The sequence below is a fragment of the Mus caroli genome, chromosome 16, assembly GCF_900094665.2.
Source record: "Mus caroli chromosome 16, CAROLI_EIJ_v1.1, whole genome shotgun sequence".
In the NCBI taxonomy this organism is placed as follows: domain Eukaryota; kingdom Metazoa; phylum Chordata; class Mammalia; order Rodentia; family Muridae; genus Mus; species Mus caroli.
Window position 1 is genome coordinate 52,641,143 of NC_034585.1, and position 24,703 is coordinate 52,665,845.

Below are 24,703 nucleotides of genomic sequence, written 5' to 3' on the forward strand. Positions count from 1 at the left end.
ACAACCATCCGTAATGAGATCTGACGCCCTCTTCTGGTGTGTCTGAAGACAGCTACAGTGAACTTACATATAATAATAAATAAATAAATCTTAAAAAAAAAAAGAAATTAAAAACAATTCACCATAATATATAAAACAAAATTATAAATTATTTGATAGTATTTTCTAGTTTCCACTGGGTGTTGTTGTTGTTGTTTTTCTTTTTGGGGCTAATTTTGTTGTTTTCTACTTGGTTAGGTGGATAAAAACCTTTACTGATATAGAATTTTATCTGATCGCATTTGGTGTAGGATACCACTTTTAGATAAAGAGTTCCTTTCGTTCAAATAGACAAATACCCTGTGAATGCCATTCTGGGCAATACTGCACCATTTTATCCCAAGAATATGCTGCTAATTCTTTAGGGCAGGATGGGCTCAGAGCAAGGTCACTGAGAACTGTTCAGTCAGCAGGAATCAACTGTAAAGGACTTGACTTCAATCCAGGGCATCACAATGTTAGACACTATTGTGTGGTTCACAGAGCCCCACTGAAACAGCCCTCAGGATGTTTCTTGGTAGATACTTACTCAGGGCTGTTTTGAGTGACTTTTCCATACTGTGTCTACATGTCACTCCCATCTCAGATGGCACGATCTCCAAATTATATAGACAACTTGGCAAACGTGATTTATATTATGCGCTTAATATTTGTCAGGTACTGTTTTAAGCCATGCGGTGTGGATGAAATGAGTTGATCTGTTGTTAATTCTCGCAATAGTGCCACCACGGGCTTGCTTTATTATTCTTTCACTGCGCACAGGATGAAGAGTGAGTGGTTAAAAAGGAAGGATTTTCTTCTACCCAGGGAACCAGGCACTTTAGGCTCTGCCTCTCAGTCCTAGGAGAACACAGAGGACGTGTAAATCTACCACCTTTGACCCACTGAGTCAGAACATATGGAGGAAGACCACATGTGAGGCATACTGCTTGTAAATAAACTGCTGGTTAAAGAGAGGCGACGGTTAGTAAGGCGCTTAGCTAGCTAGATTAGAATAGAATTCTCTCTGCCCATCTGTCCTAATTAGCTTACCTCCCTGCTTCCATAGTGTCCCTATTAAGTCAGAAAAGAAACCAGAGCTACTCGAAAGGATGACATTTTATTTACCCTAACTGACAATGGTTTTAGAGTGGCTTCCCACTCCCAGGCATAAACTTTTATCTGCAAGGACTTTTTTTGGGAAAAGTTTGTTAGTGAGCATTTTAGAACTCCGAATGCTCCCTTGAGGATTTTGTCATCTGGTTTCTTTGGTTTTGGCCCAGATGACTATGTTTCTCCCTGTGGGGAGGATTTCTCTGGGCATTTTGATACTTTTCCTGACAGGAGGAAACCTTGTATCAGCCTCAGGTAATTGAAAGCTGATCTTTGTTCTCAGGTTTGCAGGCACGTTTAGAATAGTTTAAAATAGCCACATTTGATGTGGTTGCTGTTATATACTATATATGTATATACTATATGGCTATTAATCTTCACAATTGCTTTATTGAGCAGCCTTAGAATATCTCCCGTGATTTAGGTTTCCCTTCCTTGTTAATAATTTCTGGTTCAAACCTTACATCCTTGTGTTGAAATTTGGCGTCTGTTTGATTTTAAAAACAATCTTGAATTAAAGGATTACTAGCCAAATGAGGAAAAGCTGGAATACTTCGTCCTTTGATATGCATGCGCGTATGCGTTTTAAGCCTTGTCTTTACATTTTCAGTGTGGTGCAAACAAGAGCTTTTCTTTTTTTGCTGTCACTTGTATGGTGTCTCCACCCATCCTGAAAGCCCTGGCTATGCTCCCAGTCTGTTTTCTGTACTAACAGAGCATCTTTTCTGCAGAAGAGAGACAAGAACCCATGCTTGCAGTCTCTGTCCTCTCACCTGAGAAGTCAACAGATCTTTCCCTGCCTACCAGGAAGAGACAGCTTTTGGATGCCACGGAGACTGGGAGGAGATGGCTGCTTAGAAGGCGGCGATCTATTCTGTTCCCAAATGGAGTAAAAATTTGCCCCAGTGAAACTGTTGCAGAGGCTGTGGCAAGTCATGTGAAGTATTTTAAAGCCCGAGGTAAGCAGGCATTATGGTACTCAACCCATCACATTTGTGTGCACTTTTATATTAAAGATGTGACGCTTTAGATCGAAATGAACCAAATAAGAGTGAGAAAGGGGCTTTGTCATATTAATATAAATTAAGATAAAAGTATACATTATTGTAAGAGAAAATATTTTGATTTTTTTTGAAGTATTTGAAAACACTATTTTGAGACTGGATATATTCAAGTATAATTTTTATTTTTCATTATGGTAAATTGCTTACTTATTCACACAGCACATATTTACAAATAGACTTATGTGCTTTCCTCCTTATTTTACAGATGAAAACATAATGACTTTCTTTATTGTGTACTTTGGACACCATAGATTCACGCAAATGGTTGTCTAATTAGGGCACACAGTTTTTAATGCCTTCTCTCAGTGACCTCACGTGGCTTTTGTCTCATTTTTGATTAAGCAATTTTATCCTTGGGTTCATGTCTTCTGCTACGTAACTGTACACTACGTCTCTTACATTGCTTAATTGAACATTGTCTATACATTTTATTAGACATTTGTAGGTTTTTCACAATTTGCCATTTTGTATGTTCAACAGCCAATGGAAAGTGCCGAGACTGGTGATGAACTGATCGGGATGGTCCTATTACACAGCCATCCTTTTGGTCAACGGAGGCTCATTGAGCACTTACTATTTTCCCTGGCACTTGACTGTATGACTGCCTCTCCCCCCTCCTCCCCCCCCCCCCCCCCCCCCCCCCGCTCCATCATTATCTGATTGTTCTGTTCTTTTCCATTGTCTTCTACACTAAAGTTTTTAAAATAAGGACTTACTATCAGGTAACAAACACACTTCATATATGTAATGTTCTATCTTTCTCTAACATGGCAGAGTGTATTAGTAGTTCTTTTACGGATGTGACAGCCTTGATTGTATTTTATCAGACGGTGCACAGGAACAGGTTCTTCTTTTACTTTTAGAAGGGGGAGCCACAGATCTAGAATTGCTGTGTAGGACTTTAGGGTTGCAAGTGAAATTGCAAAGTGACTTGAGGACATGAAAGACCGGTGATGGACAATGATAGTGGGCAATCTAACGAGATGATTTACACTGCTTGGATTTTAACTGGCTCAGGATGTCCGGACTGCCTCAATGGTCCACTCCACAGGGAAGAGGAAAGGGCCAACCATTAAGGAATCTGCTTCTGCTTTGAGTTGCTTTGTGCTTTCTTTCTTTATAAATTCGAGAGATACTGCTCAAAAAGAAGCCAAGAAAAGGAAAAGGAAACATTTTTGATATAATTAAAGAATGACAGGTGCTGCGAGTAGGTTATTGAAAAGGAGCTGTAAAATATGCATAGAAGTAATAGTGTACATGGTAGATAGACTGTACTTATGTATTTGGTAATATATATACATATATATGAGTATGTGTGTGTGTGTGTAAAATGAAAAAAGAGGCTGTGATCTTGAAAGAGAGCAAGCAAGGTGTTAGGGTTTGGAGGGAGGAAAGGGAAGAAGGGGAAAATGATGTAGTTATATTGTAATTTCAAAAAATAAAAGAAATAATTAAAAAAATTAGCAAGAGCAGAAACCTCAGAAAAGTAAATGGTTAACACACTCATAATATTGTTGTTATTATGATCATGGTAGAAAATAATACTTCAATTGATATGCCAGGTTTTGGTTTCTAGCACTCACGTAGTGTCTCACAACCATCTGTAACTCCATTCCCAGGAGATCCCCTTTTCTGGTCATGAGCACCAGGCACACATGAGATGCACAAACATCCATGCTGGGATTTGATCCTGCTTGGGCCTGCACAGGTTTTATACGTGTTGTTATAACCACTGTGAGTTTGTAGGTGCAGATTCCCTGCTGTACCTAAAAGATAATGCCTCCTTGTAGTCATTTTATCACCTCTGGATTTCTGTCCTCTCTTCTATAATGATCCCTAAGCCTTGGGGGAGTACAATACCCACATTCCCTTCAAGCTAAGCAATCATTATAGGCATTGCTGTAGCTCTCTGTTACTCTCTAGTACTTGATGGTAATACCNGTTACTGACCTGGAAGCTCCATCCCTTACTGGCCAGATTTCACAGTGCTGGATGGTGCTGTGTGCACTCTCAGAAGAAATAAATAGAAATCTTCATTCTTAGCAGCCTCCGTATGACAGGCTTTCCTACACTACCCTGCTGTGTGAACTCTGTACCCAGAGAACTTTAACACCCTTGGAGGAGTGCCTCTACCTGCCCAAGGAATGTCAAGGACAACATGTCTCCTGTCCACTCCTCATCAATGCAGTTTGGCATGTTCAGGGACATCATGCAAACAACCCCTATTCAGACATGATACCTTCTGTGTCTGAGCACATCTGGCGTCAGTGATGAGAACCAGTCTGTATGTTTTCACTGTTTCTCTGTTCCTGCTTTGAACTTTGAGCCATGTGGAATAACAGCTGCACAGAATGCTAGTGCAGGCACTTTGGACCAGCATCACCTGAATGCTAGTGCAGGCACTTTGGATCAGCATCACCTGGAGTCCTCTGGTTCAGCTGAATCTGGAATTTGACTTTAATTCCTTGGTAGTGGTTACTGGCCAGTTTCAATAAATCTTACATAGCTGTGAATGCTACAAACTACAAATATCGGCCTGTCAGTACATGGCTACTGGCGCAATAGTGGCATGAAGGTCATGAGAATAACCAACCACTTTCTAAAGAAATTTAAATCCTGCTGCACAAGATGAAACCCATATCTGGCACATCATCAAGCCAAGAACCTATGACCAGACAGGTCATAAGTCCCCAGGGAGAACCTACTACTGATATGCTGGTCAGTAAGCATAGTGTTAAACCAACTCCTGATGACTTATCTCTATATTCATAGATTAGTGCATCTCCTATCCTCCATCTGGAAAGCTTCTATTTACACATATTTATTTTATTAACACAGAGAGACCCACAACTGACAAGAAACAGAGAATAAACAGAGACTACAGAATGCCAAGGAAAATTTTAATCAAGTAAAAACTCTTCAGAATGGGAGAAAATCTTTGCTAGTTACATATATAACAAAGGATGAAGAGCTCAAATATACAAAAACATTAAAAAAAGAGATCAAATAACTCAGCTAGGCTCAGTAGTGCATGTCTTTAATCCCAGCAGCTGGGAAGCAGAGGCAAGGAAATCTCTGTAAAGGAAACGAAATGAAACGAAGCACAACTTTCCAGAACCACCGGGATACAGTGAAAGTGATTCTAAGTGGAGAGATACATATGTAGGAAGTACACAGACAAGCCATCCCTGCCTAGTGTGAAAAACAAGGTGACATTTTCCGGTGATCCCAGAGGGTATGGAAACTCAAAAGCTGAGTGTAGTTCTATCTGTTTAAAGCTCATGTTCCGGAGTAATGTGGGATAGGATGAGGCCATCTATAACTCTGTCACGAGTAATAAATATGGCTGCCAGTGAAAGAACCTAGTGGGGAAACCCCCACTCAATTCCCATTCGGCGTGCACCCAAGAATCACAAACAGACGACCATCTTGATGTAAAAGCATGAGGTAGTTTAATGACGAAGCTCTGGGCCGACATGTATCTCTCGTAGGAGACAGAGGTGTCGACCACATGGTGGAGCCATAATGGCGGAGCTCCGGGTCGAAACATATCTCACGCAGGAGACAGTGGTTTCAACCCCGAGGCTTGGAAGCTAGGGGATTTTATAGAAAAGGGGGTGGGACTGGGGGAGGAATTGGCTCGGTTTCACATGATTGGTCCATTTAAACATCAGCAGACTGTCAGAAGGGCGGGAGATAGGGAGGCACCAGGCCAGTCAGGACATGTAACGATGGGCCTGCCCAGGCATGTCCTGGCCTGTTCTGCTATGTTCTCAGCCCCAGGTTTCAAAGCTCACAAACAACTCTTTGGGCTATTTGACATACATTACATGAATCACAGGTCTCGAGTTTTATTTCCTTTCACCAGATTTAGTAAGTAAAAATGTAGGGCAGCCAGTTAAAACTTGAACTTCAGTTAAATAACAGATGATTATTTTTTAGTGTCAGTAGGCCTCATATAATATTTGATCTGCACAGTTGCTGGATCCATGTCTCCAGGAAAGTTATTCAGACCTTTTTGCACACACACACACACACACACACACAAAGGGTTTGAGTGTTTTGCTTCCATGCAATTATGTGTACCATATGTGTGACTAACGTCTATGAAGGTCAAAGGAAGACATCAGAACCCTGGCACTGGAATTGCAAACAGTTGTGAGCCACTGTATAAGTGCTAAAAACCAAAACTGGGTCTTTGTCCAGTAAATACTCTTAATCACTGACCCATTTCTCCAGCCCCCAGAAAATTATGCTTTATTTTAAAAAAGATATCTTTTTAATCGCAGGCTGAAATCACCCTATACTTCAGGATGGCCTTGAACTTGTGACAATCCTGCGTTCCTATCCCAGGTGCTTAGATTACTGACATAACACATTAAGCACAGCAAACTTCCATTTTATTATCATTGAAATGGGATTGATTTTAGTAAAAACAGTATCTTTAAGGGTCTTAGTAAACACTAAGACTTGTAGACCTGTTGACAATCCTAAGAATATGACAGCATTGTTGACTGGATAAGAGGAGCATATTGCTAATATTTTGTTTAGTGTATAGATCTTGTATACATCCTTTGTAATAAACTCAGATAATGATACAGTTTTCATGTGAAATGGAGAAACCTGAGTCCTCGAGGTTTTTTTCTTAGTATACAGTGTTTTGGCAATCCTAAGTTCCTCATAATAAAAATGAAATTTACAACCAGCTTGTTAATATAAAGATATAAATAATTATTTTGTTAGGATTATACTAAATATGCAGTCAGTTTGGAGACATTGTCTTAACAGTGTTAAATATTCCAATCCACAAACCGGAAGTTGTTCTATTTTTGTTTACAAATGTTCAATTTGTTTGTTTTGGTTTTCAAAGAAAAAAATGTATACTTCCTGTTCTGGTTAATTTTTATCGACTGTACACAATCTAGAGTCATTTGGGAAGAAAGGACCTCAGTTGAGGAATTGCCTCCATTTAATTGGCCTGTGACATATTTTCTTGATTAATGATTGATTAATCAAGAGGAAGGGCCAGGCCTCTGTGGGTAGAGTCACCCCTAGGCAGGTGGTTATGGGTTGTGTAAGAACACAAACTAAATCATGAAAGCAAACAAGCCAGACAGACTCATTCTTCCATGGTTTCTGCCTCTGTTCCTGCCCTGACTTCCCTCTCGGTGAGTTGTGATAGGGACAGTAAGCCAAATAATCCCTCTCGTCCCCAAATTGCTTTTGATCATGGTGTTTACAACAGCAATAGAGACCATGCTAGGACACTTGTATTTATTCCTACTTATTTTACTTTTTTATACTTTTGTTTTTTTGGTGAATGGGATTGTTTTATGTGTAGTTTTAGTTGTTCTATGTTCAATACACAGACAGACATATGGTTTTAAAACATAGGGTTTTACTGTTGTGAACAGACACCATGACCAAGGCATGTCTTATAAAAAAACAACACTTAATTGGGGCTAACTTACAGGTTCAGAGGTTCAGTCCATTACCATCAAGGTGGGAGCATGGCAGCATCCAGGCTGTCATGGCGCAGGCAGAGCTGAGAGTTCTATGTCTTTATCCAAAGGCTGCTAATGGAAGACTGACTTCCAGGTAACTGGGGTGAGAGTCTTAAGCCCACTCCCACAGTGACACACCTATTTCAACCAGGCCACACCTCCAAATGGTGCCACTCCCTGGTCCAAGAATATACAAACCATCACAGACATACAACTGATTTCATATATGAGTCTTGTATTCGGAAGCCTAATTGTAATTGCTTATCAGTTCAGACTGTCTTAAACTGGCTTTTATAGGACTTTTGTGCACAGCTCTAGCCTGTGGATGAAAGAAGCCTTGCTTCTTTCCAGTTTAGAAGGATGCTGTCTCCTGTTTTTGTTGTCCACAGCAGCTGACTCGCTTTCCACATCAACTTTCACTGGATTTTCTGAAGCGAATGTGTCTTCATTTGTTGTGTGGTTCCAGGACTGTTCCTAGAGGTTGTAAACAATTGTCTTTGAAGTGGCTTCAGCCTGTTTGAATTGAGAGTGGATTTGAGTAGTTTTATGGTTTCTGATACTAGACACAAAATTCTGGGTATCGATTTAAATAGATTAAATAGATTTAGATAGATATAAAATATTAGCTTTAGGAACAGAACTCCCTTTGACTTAACTGTATGACCATTTCCCCACTTCATTTTATGACAGTGAGTACTTGGATTGTCAGGCATTGAGCATAAGACTATGTTCATACCGCCATGCTTCCATTCGTGATGTGAATGAAACTCTCTGGAATCCTGACCCTGTGTTGATCTTCCCTCCCTTAAGGGCACTGTGCTCCCAGTGATGCAAAAGCAACAGAAGGATCATGCTTAGCAACCTCTCTTGTGATGGCTGGCAGGTACACTTGATTAGTTTTCATTTTCACACAGCAAAGTCTTACAAATATCATTTAAAGTTTTACAAATGTATGTGTGTGTGTATGTGAGTCATGGGTGTGGGTCTATGTTCTGGCCAGAAGAGGGTGTTTGATCCTATAGAGCTGGAGTTTCAGATCGTTGTGAGCTACCAGATGTGGGTTCTGGGAATACTATTCAGATCTTTTACAAGAGTAGCAAGTGATCTTTTAAGAAAATGTTTATTTCTTTTAATTCTCGATGTATTAGTGTTGTTATGCCTCTGTGCACAAAGACCTCATGTGCCTACTACCCCTGGAGAGCAGAAGAAGGCATTGAGTCTCCTGGAACTGTGGGCACCATGTGGGTGCTGGGAACTTAACTACATATCTCTGCAAGTTCATTGAGTGCTCTTAACTGCCGAGCTGTCTCCAGTTTACAGAATATATTTTTTTATGTATAGATTTAAATGTGTTTCTAAAATCAGTAGAATTTATTTTTACAGCAGTTTTAGGTTCAGAGAAAAGCTAAGCAGGATGTTCATGAGGTTAGCACCAAGCTCCTTAAACTCCCTAGCGTTAACATCATAGTAACACAGTGCATTTGCTACAATTGATACACCAACATTGGTGTATTATTAACAAACTCATAGTTTGCATTGGAGTTCCCTATGTATTCATTGTGCATTGTGCTTTGGTGAATGTATAATGACATTTACCAACTATTATAGCATCATTCAGAACAACCTATTCATCCCCCTACTTCCCAAAACCCTGACAAACATCACTTTGGGGTCCCCATACTTCCTCTTTTCCAGATTTGTATCGGAATCATACAGCTTGGTTTGGTTGATTTGGCAATAGGCTTATAAGTTAGAGGTACACAGTTTTAATGCTTTGAAAGCTCATCTTGAGATAATAATTGAGTGATATCCCAATGTGTGGATTTACCAGAGTTTATTTCCCATTTGTTTATTGATGGTCATCTTTAATACCTCCAGGCTTTGGCAAGTGTAAACGATTTCAAACACTTTTGTGCAAGTTCTTATGTCATCATAATTGTTTGCTTTGTTTGTGTAGATGCCATGGAGCGTGACTGAATGGAATTTGTCATTATTTCCTGTTTCAGGCATAAGCTGTAGTTGATGGAGAGCGACAACCAAACTCTCCCTGGTTTACAAAGTGCCCTCAACTGAGAAGCCTTGAGGAGTTCCAAATGCTCCTTTTTAAATTCAGTGTCTGATAAGTTTGCCCAAGAGTAGATCCCATTCCTTTGCATTTCTGCATTTCACTCTAGGCTCTTTTAAAATGTCATTCTCTCATTTTATTTATTTATTTATTTTTCTTTTCTTCTTTTTTCTTTTTGTTGGGACAGGGTTTCTCTGGCCATCTTGAAACTCTGTAGAGCAGGCTGACTGCAAACTCAGAGATCCACCTGCCTCAGCCTCCCAAGTGTTGTGATTAAAGGCGTGAGCCAGCGCTGCCTGACTCTTTTTAATCTTTTTTTAAAAAAAGCTTCTATTTGTTCTTTGAAAGTTTCATGAAATATACTTTGACCACATTATTATTCCTCATCAACTATTCCCAGATCCTCTCCATTTTTCCTATGTACCAAATTCAAATTCTCTCTGTCTTAATGATAATAAATAAATAAATAAATAAAAATCTCACTACACCTGGGCATGAGGTCTGTTCTGGAATGTGGTCCAGATACCAGATGTCACTCTATTGAAGAAAACTGAGTCCCCTCTCACAGCAGCCACTGAATGCCAATGACTCTGCAGCTAGATGTGAGGGTTTTTGCCCCCCCCCCCCCCCCCATGCTGGTGTTTTGTGTGGCTTGAGCTTGTGCAGGTCTTATGCATGCTGTTACAGTCTGTCTTTTCATATGCTCATCTGTCCTGTTGTGTCTGGTAAACAGTTTCCATGAAGTCATCCACCTCTCCTGGCTCTTAGGTTCTTTCTATCCCCTCGTCTGCACAGATCCTTAATGCCTTGAGAGGAGGAATGTGATGTAGACATTGCATTTAGGGTTGAGTGTTCTGATGTCCCTTATTCTCTGCATGTTGACCAGTTGTGGGTCTCTGTATTAATTACTATCTATTGCAAGAAGGAGAAGGAGGAGGAAGAAGAGGAGGGGGAGGAGGAGGAGGAGGAGAATAAAGGAGAAAAGGAGAAAGAAAAGGAGAAAGGAGAAAAAGAGAAAAGGAAGAAGGAGGAGGAGGAGAATAAGGAGAAGGAGAAGGAGAAAAGGAAGGAGAAGGAGGAAAGGAAGGAGAAGGAGGAAAGGAAGGAGAAGGAGAAGGAGAAGGAGAAGGAGAAGGAGAAGGAGAAGGAGAAAAGGAGGAGGAAGGAGAAGGAGAAGCAGCAGCAGCAGGTCCTCTGATGAGGGCTGAACTATGCATTGAGTCATAAGTCATTAGGAATTATTTTACTACTGAGTCCAAAAGTGTCATTATCTTTTGAAAAGCTGAGAAGTTGTCTTTTGAAGTTATAACTTAAGTAAAAAAAAAAATCAAAGAAACTTAAAATGACAGTGCCTGTTAATAAAACAGACCAACACAATATATTCAATGGAAGTTACATTCTCATGACATAAGGACCCATTTGTTTTTAAGTCAGCAGGGAAAGAATTCATTAAGAGGTGAGTTATTCCCCTGTATAAAAGAAGCGTTGGAGAGTGCAATGTCTTTTTCGGAATGGAGAAGTTTGAACAGGGTGTTTTCTAGCTGACTACTATTCTCATGACCCTGCAGAAAGGATACTGTGATCAAAGTGTCTCAGGAGAGTGGGAGGGAGTTGCCCCATGATCACCATGGGAACACAGTAGGTAAAGAGCATCTTCTCGTTGCCTAAACGCCTTCTCTTTACTTGCCAGTGTGCCAGGAAGCCATCTGGGAAGCCTTCAGGACGTTTTGGGATCGACTTCCTGGGCGTGACGAATATCGTCACTGGATGAATTTATGTGAGGATGGAGTCACAAGTGTATTTGAAATGGGCGCCCACTTTAGTCAGTCTATGGAACACAGAAACGTAATCATGAAGGTAAGTGTCACAGCGAGCCTTGTAGTAGGTGTGATTGTGCACCGCTAAAGGCTAAAGGAGGAGAAGGTGAGGATGCTGAGTGGGCTGCCCTGGGGAATAGCTTAGTTTTCTATCCCTAGCTCTGGCCTTTGATAATGAACACTGCTGGTCCAAAACAGTGTCAGCCTTGTTTATACATGGTACATGCAGAAATTTAAAGATAAGGATTCTGTGTGAGTTGAACATTCTTGCCAAATTCATTCATAAATTCATTCAGAATGGATCCCAGACATTCTAATGAAGGTTGAGGATTTAGTCCATATAGCACATTTAGTGAAGTGTAAATGTGCTTTTAATTAAAGTTCTGTTTTTATTTATCTCTCTGTGTGTGTGTGTGTGTGTGTGTGTGCGCGCGCGCGCGCATGTGTGCACATGAATGCCACAGCATACATGTGGTTGGCAGAGTACAACCTCTTGGGAGTCAGTTTTCTCCTTTCACCTGTTTTTGAGGCAAGGTCTCTTTTAATTTTTGCTTTTGCAAAAAACGTGTGAACTTCTGGATGATTCTCCTGTTTATGTCTCCTCCCATCCTGCCTTAGGAGTGTGGGGGTTAGAGATGCATACCACTGTGTGTGGCCTTTTAAACCTGAGTTCTGTATTAGCCAGGGTTCTCTAGAGGAACAGAACTGCTAGAATGGACCATATTAAAAGAGGATTCATCAGAGTGGCTTAGAGACTGTGGCCTGGCTAGTCCCACAGTGGTTGTCTCTCATCGGAAAGCCTAAGAATGTCATCCTTGTTCAGTGCACAAGACTGGATGTCACAGCTTGTCTCTGTGTTGGAATCCCAGAGAAGTAGTTTCTAAATGCAGTTAAAAAAAAAAAAAAAAAAAAAAAAAAAAAGGCTTCAGCAGCAAGATAGATACATTTGCCAGCAAGAGTGAGGGCAAACAAGCGAAAGACAGGAGCTTCTTTCTTCCTTCTGTGTCCTTTTATGTGGGATGCAACCAGTGGGCGTGGCCTAAATTTAGGGTGGATTTTCTGACCTCAAATGATCTGGATTTAAGGTTGATCTTCCCACCTGAAGTTTTCTAATCAAGAAAAACCACAGACAGGTGTGCCCAGCTGCTTTGGCTTTAATAAATTCCAGACATAGCCAAGGTGAGAGCCAGGATTAGCCTTCACTGACTTTTTTATGTGTTTAACATGAACTTGCCTCATTATCATGGGATGTCACAGTTGAAGTCACTTGAGTTCGAGTCAAGACACTGCCTCAGCCTTTCTCTGTCACACTTTTCCCTGCTCCATTTTAGCAACTACGATAATAAGCACTATATAATCCATGTTCATCATATCTTGTATCTAATAAATAGCAACCTTACAAGGCGTTCTCTATTTTGAAAATAAAGACAATAAATTGCTTATCCTGATGGGCAGTGGTGGCGCATGCCTTTAATTCCAGCACTTGGGAGGCAGAGGCAGGCGGATTTCTGAGTTCGAGGCCAGCCTGGTCTACAGAGTGAGTTCTAGGACAGCCAGGGCTACACAGAGAAACCCTGTCTCAAAAAACCAAGAAAAAAATTGCTTATTCTAAAATCAATTGTGGTGGATCTTAAAAAAATCCATAACCAGTTCTATTTTTCCAAAATTTATTTTTGGCTACAGATATTGCTCAGCAGTACAGAGCTTAGTAGCATGTTCAAGGCCCTCTGTTTGATCAGCAGCCCTGCAAAAACAAAACTCTGGAAGCGTGTTTTCCTCCTGTGTTTGGGGCTTCCATTTCCAGTCCATTTCCATGTCCATTGATTTTAAAAATGTCAATGAAGAAAAGAGTCACATATACACATTTATATCAGCATTGTGTATTTCAAGTTGTGTTCAGAATATTGAATCAATTATGAAAGAAAAGCATAGATATGGGAGTTATTAATAGTCTTGTGATGTTACATTTAATATGTTTCTTACAACAAGTGGGACTTTAGTTTCAACTTGAAAGTCTAGGAAGTAAGCTTTAGTGGTCATTTATAAATAACCCAGTGGTGCGTTGTCTGGCTTGAGTCTGAAGTGCGAAATGTGATTTGGGTGAGAAGGAGAGGTTGCACAGGCAGATGGAGGGAGCAACATGAGCTGTGTTTGGGGAGAATGGTTTGAGCCAGTGTTCTAGAGGGACAGAAGAAGGGGAGAGTGTTAAGAGGCTTGGATTTGGCTCTGTGGATGACGGGAAGTGTTTCAGTGTTACAAGGGGATAAGACAAAAGAGCTGGCTTAAAAGCTTGGGATTAAAATTTCACACTTATTATTTATTTATTGTGAGGGTGAGAACAAGAGTGAGAGAGAGAGAGAGGAGACATGATGGCACTTTTGTGGAGGGCAGAGAAGGGTGAACTCACTTTTGAATTTTAAACTGCTTATGGGAAATGTTAATTGTTCAATATTTTGGTATGAATTGAAGGAGGGTGGATTGTGTTTTAATTATAGAAATATTCACCAGCTTTGCATTAGTAACTGAAAGTATTTAGGTGTCAGATTATTTTGGGAGAGACAGTAGAATTAAAAGAGTAGCAAATTATTTAACAATAAAATTATTTACCATTGCATACACTAGCAAGATTTTGCTGATAGGACACTGATATAGCTGTCTCTAGTGAGACTATGCTGGGGCCTAGCAAACACAGAAGTGTATGCTCACAGTCAGCTATTGGATGGATCACAGGGCCCCCAATGGAGGAGCTAGAGAAAATACCCAAGGAGCTAAAGGGATCTGCAACCCTATAGGTGGAACAACATTATGAACTAACCAGTACCCGGAGCTCTTGACTCTAGCTGCATATGTATCAAAAGATGGCCTAGTAGGCCATCACTGGAAAGAGAGGCCCATTGGACTTGCAAACTTTATATGCCCCAGTACAGGGGAACGCCAGGGCCAAAAAGTGGGAGTGGTGGGTAGGGGAGTGGGTGGGAGGGTATGGGGGACTTTTGGGATAGCATTGGAAATGTAAATGAGGAAAATACCTAATAAAAAAATAAACTATTTAATGATATCTCAGAATGATTTAGATAATTTTCTTTCCACTCAGCAGATGAGAAACCTGATCCCTGGCACCAGAAAGGATGTAGACTTTGTGCTTATAACTAGGGAAGAGAAATGGGGACTTGAAACAAGACCTTCTGAGTTTACCTTAGTGTTTGTGTATCTCTTTGTTATTTGAAATAAGAGCACATAGCAACATCAGGGCACATAAGCGGACACAGATACTTCTGTGCCTGAACAGTTGTAGAACAAACTTGGCATTGCTACTATCTGCTTTCATTAATTGCTCATTCTTAGAGAAGAGTGGCATAGTTTCTATCATGTTAGGGCATCAGTGACCCCTGTGTAGTAAGTGTATTCACTGTGTGATCACTGTTATTAACTCAGGTATCGTGTCTTTGTTCTCTCTAGAAACTGAATTACACAAGGGAAACTGAGAGCAGGTATGTCTTTCCTCCAAATTCAATATAGCAGCATTAGACATGCCATACAGACTTCCAGCACTTACCCTGGTGTCCCTTTTCTATTTCCTTTCAGCTCCTGCAAGGATCAGTCCTGTGGGTAAGTTCAAAATGCCAGTCCCCTTGAGGCCATATCTGTCCCCAGAACCACCAGGGCCACTGTGCTTATTCACTGTCTGACCTTACCAGGAGACTGTCTCACTCCTCTCTTGAATAATTCAAAGGATGTCTGCCTTATTGAGAATGCAATACTGTTACTGAGGTTAAAGGCTAACGACAAACTGAGAAGGTTTCTCTTAGAGGGGAGTCAGTTTGTTAAATGAGGGGTGATTGTTTGGATTCCTTTTTTTTTTTTTTTTAACTTTATGATTATGCTCCTAAAACAAGAGTAGTAAACTGTCAGTATGCATCTTGGCCACCCATTAGGCACAGGATGGTTTCTGGCTTCTAATCAGTAGTGACGTAAAGCAGATAGCAAAACATGAGGAATAGTGACTAGAGTTTGAATTTTATCCATCCTCAGAATATCAGTAGGGTATTCTACATAGGATCTAGTGGGTTACATAAGATATCACAAGTAGATTCAAAAATTAACTAAGCAAGCCAGTATCCAGACATCCACCTTCCATGACAAAGTGAAGACATAGTTGGAGTGTATATATACACAGGAATTTTTGAATAGTGTGTGAGTGGATAAAAAGACAGTGGAACTCTATGAGTTTGGTCATCATATGTCTCATGATGCCACAGACACAGATTTGAGTAGGTGGCTGTTTGGATTACTTTCTTGACTTTATGATTATGTAAAGCAAGAATAGTACATCCTCCATCTCCTCCCATCCTTCTGATAACACACTGTATCACAATATGTTTTTACCTTACAATCTTTCTGTTGAGTAACTCCTTAGCAATGGTCTCTGTTTGTGAAACTTTGGTCCTAATGAGAGAGCTGGGGAAACTATCTCCTCCATATCCACCCACAATGTGCTGGGCCCAGAGTGCCTTACTCAGTGTCTCAGTTAGGGTTTTACTGCTGTGAACAGACACCATGGCCAAGGCAAGTCTTAATAAAACAACATTTAATTGGGGCTGGCTTACAGATTCAGAGGTTCAGTCCATTATCATCAAGGTGGGAGCATGGCAGTGTCCAGGCAAGCATGGTGTAGGTAGAGCTGAGAGTTCTACGTTTTCCTCGAAAGGCTGCTAGTGGAAGACTGACTTCCAGGCAACTAGGGTGAGGATCTTATACCTGCACCCACAGTGACACACCCATTCCAACCAGGTCACACCTATTCCAACAAGGCCACACCTCCAGATGGTGCCACTCTCTGGTCCAAGGATATACAAACCATCACACCCTGCCTCAGCTTCTCTTCTTCATTTAATTGCGTAAATTCTCTCTCTCTCTTTCTCTCTCTCTCTCTCTCAATTTAAAATTTTTAAAAGATTTATTTATGTATATGATATAGGTCTGTATGTTTATCTGCACATCAGAAGAGGAGATTGGGTCCCAGGGAGGCTGCAGTTATAGACAGTTATGAGCTGTCAGGTGGGTGCCGGGAATTGAACTCAGGACCTTGGAAGAGCAGCCAGTTCTTAACCACTGAACCATCTCTTTAATCCTTTTATATTTAATTTTCAAGTAGTATATTGTTTATTTATTTATTTATTTATTTATTTTTTTTGAGACAGGTTTTTTTCTGTGTAGCTTTGGCTGTCCTGGAACTCACTCTGTAGACCAGGCTGGCCTCGAACTCACAGTTATCCACCAGGTGGGCCGTGGGTGTGTAGAGAACATGCCTCTGTTTCCCTTTCTAGTATAGTTTCAATCACAAATGTCTCACTTATCATTGTAAATCCTAATATTCCTTTAAATCTTACGTTGAGTGCTGTGATTGTAGACAGGAACCACGATAGCTAGTTAATGTCATGCTGGACACCGAGCTCAGGGCTCCATACATGCTAGGCAAGGACTCTGCCAATTGAATTATACCCCCAGTTCTGCAAAAATGTCTTTTTAAAGTTCTTAGACATTGGAGATAGTGAGGGATATGTCAAGAAAATCCTTAATCTCATGGAGTTCATGATTATTATCTTTCCCTCTAGTTGTAGAAATTAGTGTCAAGGCCTGGGCCTGTACACACACGAGGTACATGCTGTTCTAATGAACTGTGTGCTCAGCCTGGAGTTTAGACTCTTAATGTGATTCTGTTGATGGACAAATAGACCCTTCTGTGACGTTACAAACGCTCTTAATTGTCTTGTCCAGTCTGAGATGGCCATTAGCCACATGTGCGCACAGAATGCCTGGAATACGGCTGCTGTGAATAAGAAAATGAATTCCCAGCTGTTTAATTTCAATAAATTTAAATATTGAACTGTTAAATGCTTCTGTATTGACAATCCTTTCTAGAGGACTAAGGGGGTGACAGAGGTAAAGTAGGCAGATAAAGTTGTTTCACATAATGATTTGAACTGGAGACGAAAATGGGTGATGAGCATAAGTAGGAAGGTTCTTCATATAGGGTGGATATGTCGATGAGCCATCAATAAATACAAAATAAGTAAATTATGAAGTTATAAGCTTTTTGACTTGGCATTTTTGGCCTGGAAACCTTTATTTGGTGGTCCAAGGAGTTCCTTTGGGAAGCCAGGTTCTAAAGTTTATAAAACTTAATTTGCCCAGGTTCCTGAATTTTTAAAAAAGATTTTATTTATTTTATGGTATGTGAATACACTGTAGCTATTTTCAGACACACCAGAAGAGGGCATCAGATCCCATTACAGTTGGCTGTGAGCCACCATGTGGTTGCTGGGAATTGAACTCAGGACCTCTGGAAGAGCGAGCAGTCTGTGCTCTTAACCACTGAGCCATCTCTCCGGTCCCCTGGATTTTTTAATAGCTACATTTTTTGTTTTTTCCACTCCTAGGCCTGAGTTGTCCTTTCCAGTTCCTATTGGCGAGACCTCAACACTGACAGGTAAGCTTTTTTCTTTTATCCACTTTTTTTTTCCTTAGTCACTGAAGATTTCCAAGCAAGTATAAATTTTCAGCTCATATTTTTAAAATTTCATTTTTTCTATTTATATATTGTTTAAGAAACAGAACAATTATTTTTTTTTACTTGTTAATGATATTGTGTTGTGAGTACTTTAAGAACACAGCTTAAAACCTAAGTGTGACAAAATGAATTACTTTAAGACAGACACTTAAGCTAAGGTAGAACCTTTGACTTGTCACTTTGTTGCTTGCAAGCTGGGCTTTCCCAGGATAAGGATTCTCTGACATGTCATGGGGTGGAGAAAGTGTTCCTTTGAGCTCCATATTGGTTTTAAATTTAAAAGATTTTAATTTTTAAAAATTTAATATATTGCCTCTCTCTCTCTCTCTCTCTCTCTGTGTGTGTGTGCGCATGTGTGTATGTCTATATGCCTTGTGTATGTGTGTGCTTGGGGAAGCCAGAAGAGGGCATCACACCAAAGACAGTGTCAGATTCCCTGGAGTAGGAGTTATAGGCTGTCTGGCATGGGTGTGAGGAACCTAACTAGGCTCCTCTGGAAGAGCAGGAAGTATTCTAACTATTGGTTCATTTCTACAGCGCCAAGTTCTGTATTTCATGTAAATTAGTCAATCTCATTATCTTCCTGTCTCTTCTCTTATCCCTTTCTTTTCCTGTTCCTCTCTTCTTTCCTTCTGCTAAAGATTGAACCCAAAAGCATCTTTTATGCTAGGAATGTTCTCTACAAAGGGTTACACCCAAGTCCTTAATATATTTAATAAAAAGTCTAAACTTCTTTATGTTAGAAATTCTGAGCATATACAAAATAGAAAAGCATGGAGTGGACTCATTTCAATGATTGTTAAATAATGGCCAGGTCTAGTATAGTTATGCACTTCTGTGTCTGTTCACTTTATTTGATATCTCCCTAGGAATAGAAACTTCCTTTTTGTATCCTAGCATCTACATTAGAGCCTGGCACACTCCAAAAACAAAAACAAAAACTAAAACAAAAACAAAAACAAAAAATCAAACAAAAACAAAAACCAAACAACAACAACAAAAGTAGCTTGTTCAGTTACTGAGACTCTAGAAAGCCTCTACAAATGTCTCTCGAGTTTATAACTAAAAAAAGCATTCAAAATAAAAAAAGCAAAGGACTTGTAAGGATGGCTTTTGAAGTAAGTCTTTATTTAGGTCCTGAAATGGATTCTGACTTACTCAAGGACTAATGTCACATGCGTTTTGTATTCTGCTTAGGTCCTGTCTTCAGTGCTTCATATCCAGGCTTGGCTTCAGAGAGCAGTGCAGCGTCACCTCAGGAAAGTGTAAGTTCAGTTCTGTTCTCTCGCTTTTGTTCTAACATGGAGCATGGGAGTTAGACATTCCATTTCTAGACTGCACAGGACTTCACATGGCGCACTGCTCTGAAAAGACTAGGAATTCTAAATCCAGTGCATTCAGAAACCTGATATCTGTTGGACGAGCTAAATGGGTCTGTCATATTGGTCATTTTTTTGGTAGAGGATTTCTAGAAAACTCTCATGCTGATAAATTCATGACCTTTTAACTCACAGTACACTGGGCCTTAACTTCTTTAGAGAGAAAGGAAATGGATTCTGTGCAGTTTAAAATTTAAAAAGCCATCATACCGTTTAAGCACACAATTATTAACAGGAACATAAACTCTACAGATGAGGGTCCACTACAAAAAACTCTCAGGGGAAGTACAGAACTGTACTCTTCCCAGGCAGATGGAAGCATTTCCTGAAATGTAATGTTAAATTATGGGCTGGGAAGTGGGACAGTGAAGGGAACACTAGAGCTATAGAAGCAAGAAATGGGGTTCAAATCATAGTACCCACATAGCCAGATAAGCAAGGCAGACCACATGAATCACTCACTCTAATCTTTGCAAGCCTGTCTCTATTGTTGTGCCTGTTTTGAGAACCCCAAAAGACCACCAAGGAACTAATTCCCATGTAATCACACTGGTCTTTGCTCAAGCTCAAGCCCGGGTCACACCATTGTCACTGATGCAGCGGGCGTGTTTCCTAGCTAGGCACACATCTGATGGGGAGGGGCTATTATGGAATTTGTTGTCCTTTAAAATGATTGGCTGGTGCTGGGAGCCAAACTATAAACTTCAGTATGTCAATTTCTTTAGGTACAACTGTAATCTCTGCTTTCCTCCCAATTGGTGGTTGTTAGGGAGTGACCTGGATACTGGTGCTAGGTGCAGGCTTGTTGGTTAACCTTAGGTCAGGTTTTCTAAGATGGAGTTGGTTTGGTCTTTCACTATGACCCACCTGGCTCCTAAGCACAAGCTGATGAGCTAGAGTAGCTTGTGCTTAGGAGCCAGGTGGGCTGTGAGATATGGATAGGCTGCCTAGCTGCCTGTTTTTCTGTGATGGTGATACATGGAGGCTACTGTGCCTGCCTGGCTTTCTATGGGGGTAATAAATGCAGGCTGCTATGCCTGCCTGACCTTCTTTGTAGTTTTAGTCAAAAAACTTGCTTCAGTAAGAAAAGTGGAAAGCAGTTGAGAAAGGCACACCTACCTTCAAGCTCTTGTCTCTCTACACATGTACTTAGAAACCTGTATACTTACACAAATGAACCCCACACATACAAGCACACATACACACAAGCACTCTGCACACACTTATGCACACAACTTTTTTCTAAATTCTGAACTTAAAATAATTAAGGATGCACTGAATCATGATTTACTTATTAAGAAGTGAACTATGAAAATGTTCTTTAAAAGGTGAGGTTTGGTCCCTTTGCATTCTTGTTTCTTAGTGTGGACATTATAACTTGCTGTGTCCTGTCCAGCCATGGCAGGGATGGAGCGGCATGGTTCTTGCCCCTGTAACAGAGCCAGCAGGGCGTGGGCCTCCAGGAGTGCTGATGGTTGCAATGGGCATAAAGGGTGTGTGTGTGTGTGTGTGTGTGTGTGTGTAAAACTTTTGAGGAATATCCTCTCTGCCAAGGTTAATGATCCCATGATGATCAGTAGGAGTCTGGGAGGCGAGGGTGTGTCTAATGTCTCAGCAAAACGGTAGAACACTGTGATCTTTAGGACAGTTCTAAGGCTGTAGGAAAGAGTGCCGAAAGCATGAGTTCAAAAATATATAATTTCTCAACTTTGCAAAATATAAGGATGCAATATGAATTGTACAAGGAGCTTCAAAGATCTAAAGGACAGAGGCAGCTGCACTATAAGCCAGCCTGGCAGAAAGATACTAAGGAAGGAAATAAAGAGATTTAGGGAGTGGTGATTGCAGGGCAAGATCCCACCTAGCTAATTTTTTTGTTTGTTTGTTTATGCTTACAAAGGCAGAAAGATTCCTGAGTTCAAGGTCAGCCTGTAATAGAGGGGGTATATGTCTAGGTCCAGGTATGGTAGGAATGGTAATTTCAGGGTGGGGTCCTGGGTCCCACCCAGCTGTCTTATTGTCTGTGTTTGTGCTTGCTGTCTCTTTCTAAGAATCAAGATGCTGGGGTAACGGGATTCTGACTCATAGGATAATTAAAAGGAAACCTGGGCAATGACTGAGTTGATATGGAAATAAAAGACTGGGCTTTGATCTGCAAGAGTTGAGCTATCCAGAGAGTTTTTAGAATAGCAAAAGAAAGCTATCTGGAGCACAACACACACACACACACACACACACACACACACACACACACACACACACAGAGAGAGACAGAGAGAGATAGAGAGACAGAGAGACAGAGAGAAGAGAGACAGAGAGACAGAGAAAGTACAACCTGGAAAGCTATCTTGAGCAGAACATAAGCCATTAGCTTGGACCCACAATTTGGCTTCGAGTCATTTGTTTTTCTATTCTCAAACACCCCTTCTCTCAAAACTCCTCTCCAAGCTGAGGCTGGCCCTTGGCAATGACTAATGTGAAATGGGGGTGGGGGGAGGGCAGAATTCCATTTTGTCTCCCTCCCTTCCCAGTCACTTAATAAGAATGGTAATGTGTGCATGTGTATTTATATGTGTGTGTTTTATGTTCATGAATGTGAAGGTGCCTGTGGAGCCAGACAAGGCATCGGGTCACTGGGAGTGGACTTAGAAATGGTTGTGAGCTGCTCCCCATGGGTGCTGGGAACCAGTCTCTGCAAGAGAAATTCTCTTAATTGCTGATCCATCTCTCCAGCCCCAAGATGAAGTATAATAAACAAAAAGGCAGTCTTGCATAAAATTCCATGTAACTAACATTTTTTTGTTGCTAGAAGTGTTATTATTACCAATCAGCGAAATGCTCTTACTGGAAAAATACCCAATTTAATAAATGGTGATTTAATATAAGATTGCATTAATAAAAACATAGAATCTACTTTAAGTAGGGGCTGGTCCTACCATATCTTAATTAGAACTCATGTATGGGGACCATGCTGTAAGGTAAAAATTTAGATCATTGTAAGTGTCAGGAGGAGAGGAGCCAGCGAAAGGTCAGAGGGAACCTGGTAGCTTCCTGGCAGCTGTGAAAAGTCACACTTGTGAGCCAGAGCACATGGCTTTTTATCAAAACTGGGGCAGTTTGGGTTTTATGATATGACTTTCCCAACTGTGACGGCGTTTTGGAAGCACAGGGGCCTGCGCTGAAGAGCATGTCTGTGTCTTATGACAGCTCTTTCATTTGAGGTGGGCAGCCTTCTGCCAGGGATGTTGGAGAGACAATGTTAGCACCAGAAGCGATGGCGAGGGGTGGTTTTCAGGGTTATTTCCTGTTCTGAAGCTTCGTAGGTTTCTGTTGTATGAGCCATCAGCTGATACTGTGAGAAGAAAAGGCACCCATGTTCTATTCTCAATTCTGCTGTTGGCCCTCTCAGCACCTTCAGGCTGTTCATGCCTCCTTCCCATGTTTCTATGTGTACAGTGGAGGCACTTGGCTTAAGTGTGCTCATTTATATGTGATGCACAACTGTAGTGTTCTAGCAGTAATGGTAGAATTCCTTCTCTCCTTCTAGATTTACTAAGTGAACTTCTGAAAGAAACTATTATTACACTCTTATTTATTCAGTCTTTTATTCATATGAGTGGATTTATGGACATTTTGTTATTTGGATTATAACCTAATATTAATTTTGTTGTCCAAGTTATGTCAGATTTGGCCACTGGAAGACCTGGAATATTTTTTTTCTTTTTAAATCTTTTTAGACAGCATCTTGGGCTTTCACTCTATAGATCATGCAGTCTTGGAATTCACTATGTAGCTCAGGCTGAACTCTTGAACTCTTGGTTATTCTCCAACGACTCCAGCTGTGTGTGTGTGTGTGTGTGTGTGTGTGTGGTGTGAGTGTATGTGTATGTGTAGAGTGTGTGTTTGTGTAGCTTCTGGGATTGAATGCAGGGCCTTGAACATACTAGTCAAATGCTCGCTGCAGCCTAGACTTAGGTTTTAGTGTTACAGGGCACAACAAAAAAAAATTTGTTGTGGTTTTGACCAATGACAGCTACTGTTTAAGGAATGGCGCTTTTAAAGCTGGTGTAGCTGGTCATTACAGAATAGTCCAAGTTATCTGAAAAGATTATTTCTTTATTCCTTCTTCCTGAGTATATATTTGTGTGGGCAGATTTTTTTCATGTTGTGTCCATTAAAATAACATATTGTGATAAACTGAATACCGAAATAAACATGATAATTCAGCCATCTTGTATGAAGCCAGACAGTCTGTTCAAGAATTTGTAAAAATATAAACAATGTCACTCTTCGCACTATTTTAGCTTCACAGCATCTGTTGTTGACTTTTATGTAAAATGTGCTTAGTCCGTTATATTTTCTTCTTATTTTTGAGACACGGTATCACCATGTAGCTTTGGCTTGCCTGAAGCTCACTATGTAGACCAGGTTTAGTTAGGCTTTCATTGGTTGTGAAGAGACATCATGACCATGACAACTTTTATAAAAGAAACAATTTAATTGGGGCTGTCTTAAAAGTTCAGAGGTTTAGTCCGTTATCATCGTGGAGTGAAACATGACGGCATGCAGACAGACATGGTGCTGGAAAGGTGGCTAAGAGTTCTGTATATGGATCCACAAGTAGAAGAGAGAGACAGAGAGAGAGAGAGAGAGAGAGAGAGACAGAGAGAGACAGAGAGAGACAGAGAGAGAGACAGAGAGAGAGACAGAGAGACAGAGAGAGAGAGAGAGACAGAGACAGAGAGACAGACACTGGTCCTGGCTCGGGCTTCTGAAATCTGAAAGCCCACCCTCAGTGACACACTTCCCCTAACAAGGCTATGTCTACTCCAAGGCTATACCCTATGAGCCTATTGGGGTGGGAGGGGAACCCATTTTCATTTAAACTACCACACAGGCTGTCCTTGATCTCACAGAGATCTGCTTAGTGCTGGAACTACACCACACTACCCTGTTATTTTTAAATGGATTAGTATATGCTTTTCAAATTAATCTTTTGAAAATTTTGTTGGTAAATGTTTGTAGTTGTAATATACTTCAAAAACACTTTTTTGAGTTGCTAAATTATTTTCAAGAGTCTAAAGGGATTCTTGGACCAAAATGTTTGAGAACCATGTTTTGATTATAGAATATTCAACTCTTTTTTTTTTTTTAACTCACCTTGACAATTTT

General features: G+C 40.5%; 1 protein-coding gene across 2 annotated transcripts in view; it reads left to right on the plus strand.

The window, feature by feature from the left end:
- Positions 1-1,083: 1,083 nt before the first annotated feature.
- Impg2 (interphotoreceptor matrix proteoglycan 2) overlaps positions 1,084-24,703 on the plus strand; it is a 66,435-nt gene continuing 42,815 nt past the window's right edge. The window contains exons 1-7 of one of the 2 annotated variants that reach the window (XM_021185504.1): positions 1,084-1,386; positions 1,863-2,090; positions 11,455-11,621; positions 15,041-15,072; positions 15,167-15,190; positions 18,022-18,071; positions 19,350-19,417. In XM_021185504.1, coding sequence (XP_021041163.1) covers positions 1,302-1,386; positions 1,863-2,090; positions 11,455-11,621; positions 15,041-15,072; positions 15,167-15,190; positions 18,022-18,071; positions 19,350-19,417 — 654 coding nt within the window. In that variant the 5' untranslated portion in view covers positions 1,084-1,301. The remainder of the gene's footprint in view (positions 1,387-1,862; positions 2,091-11,454; positions 11,622-15,040; positions 15,073-15,166; positions 15,191-18,021; positions 18,072-19,349; positions 19,418-24,703) is intronic. The other variant, XM_021185503.1, reaches the window with a different exon arrangement.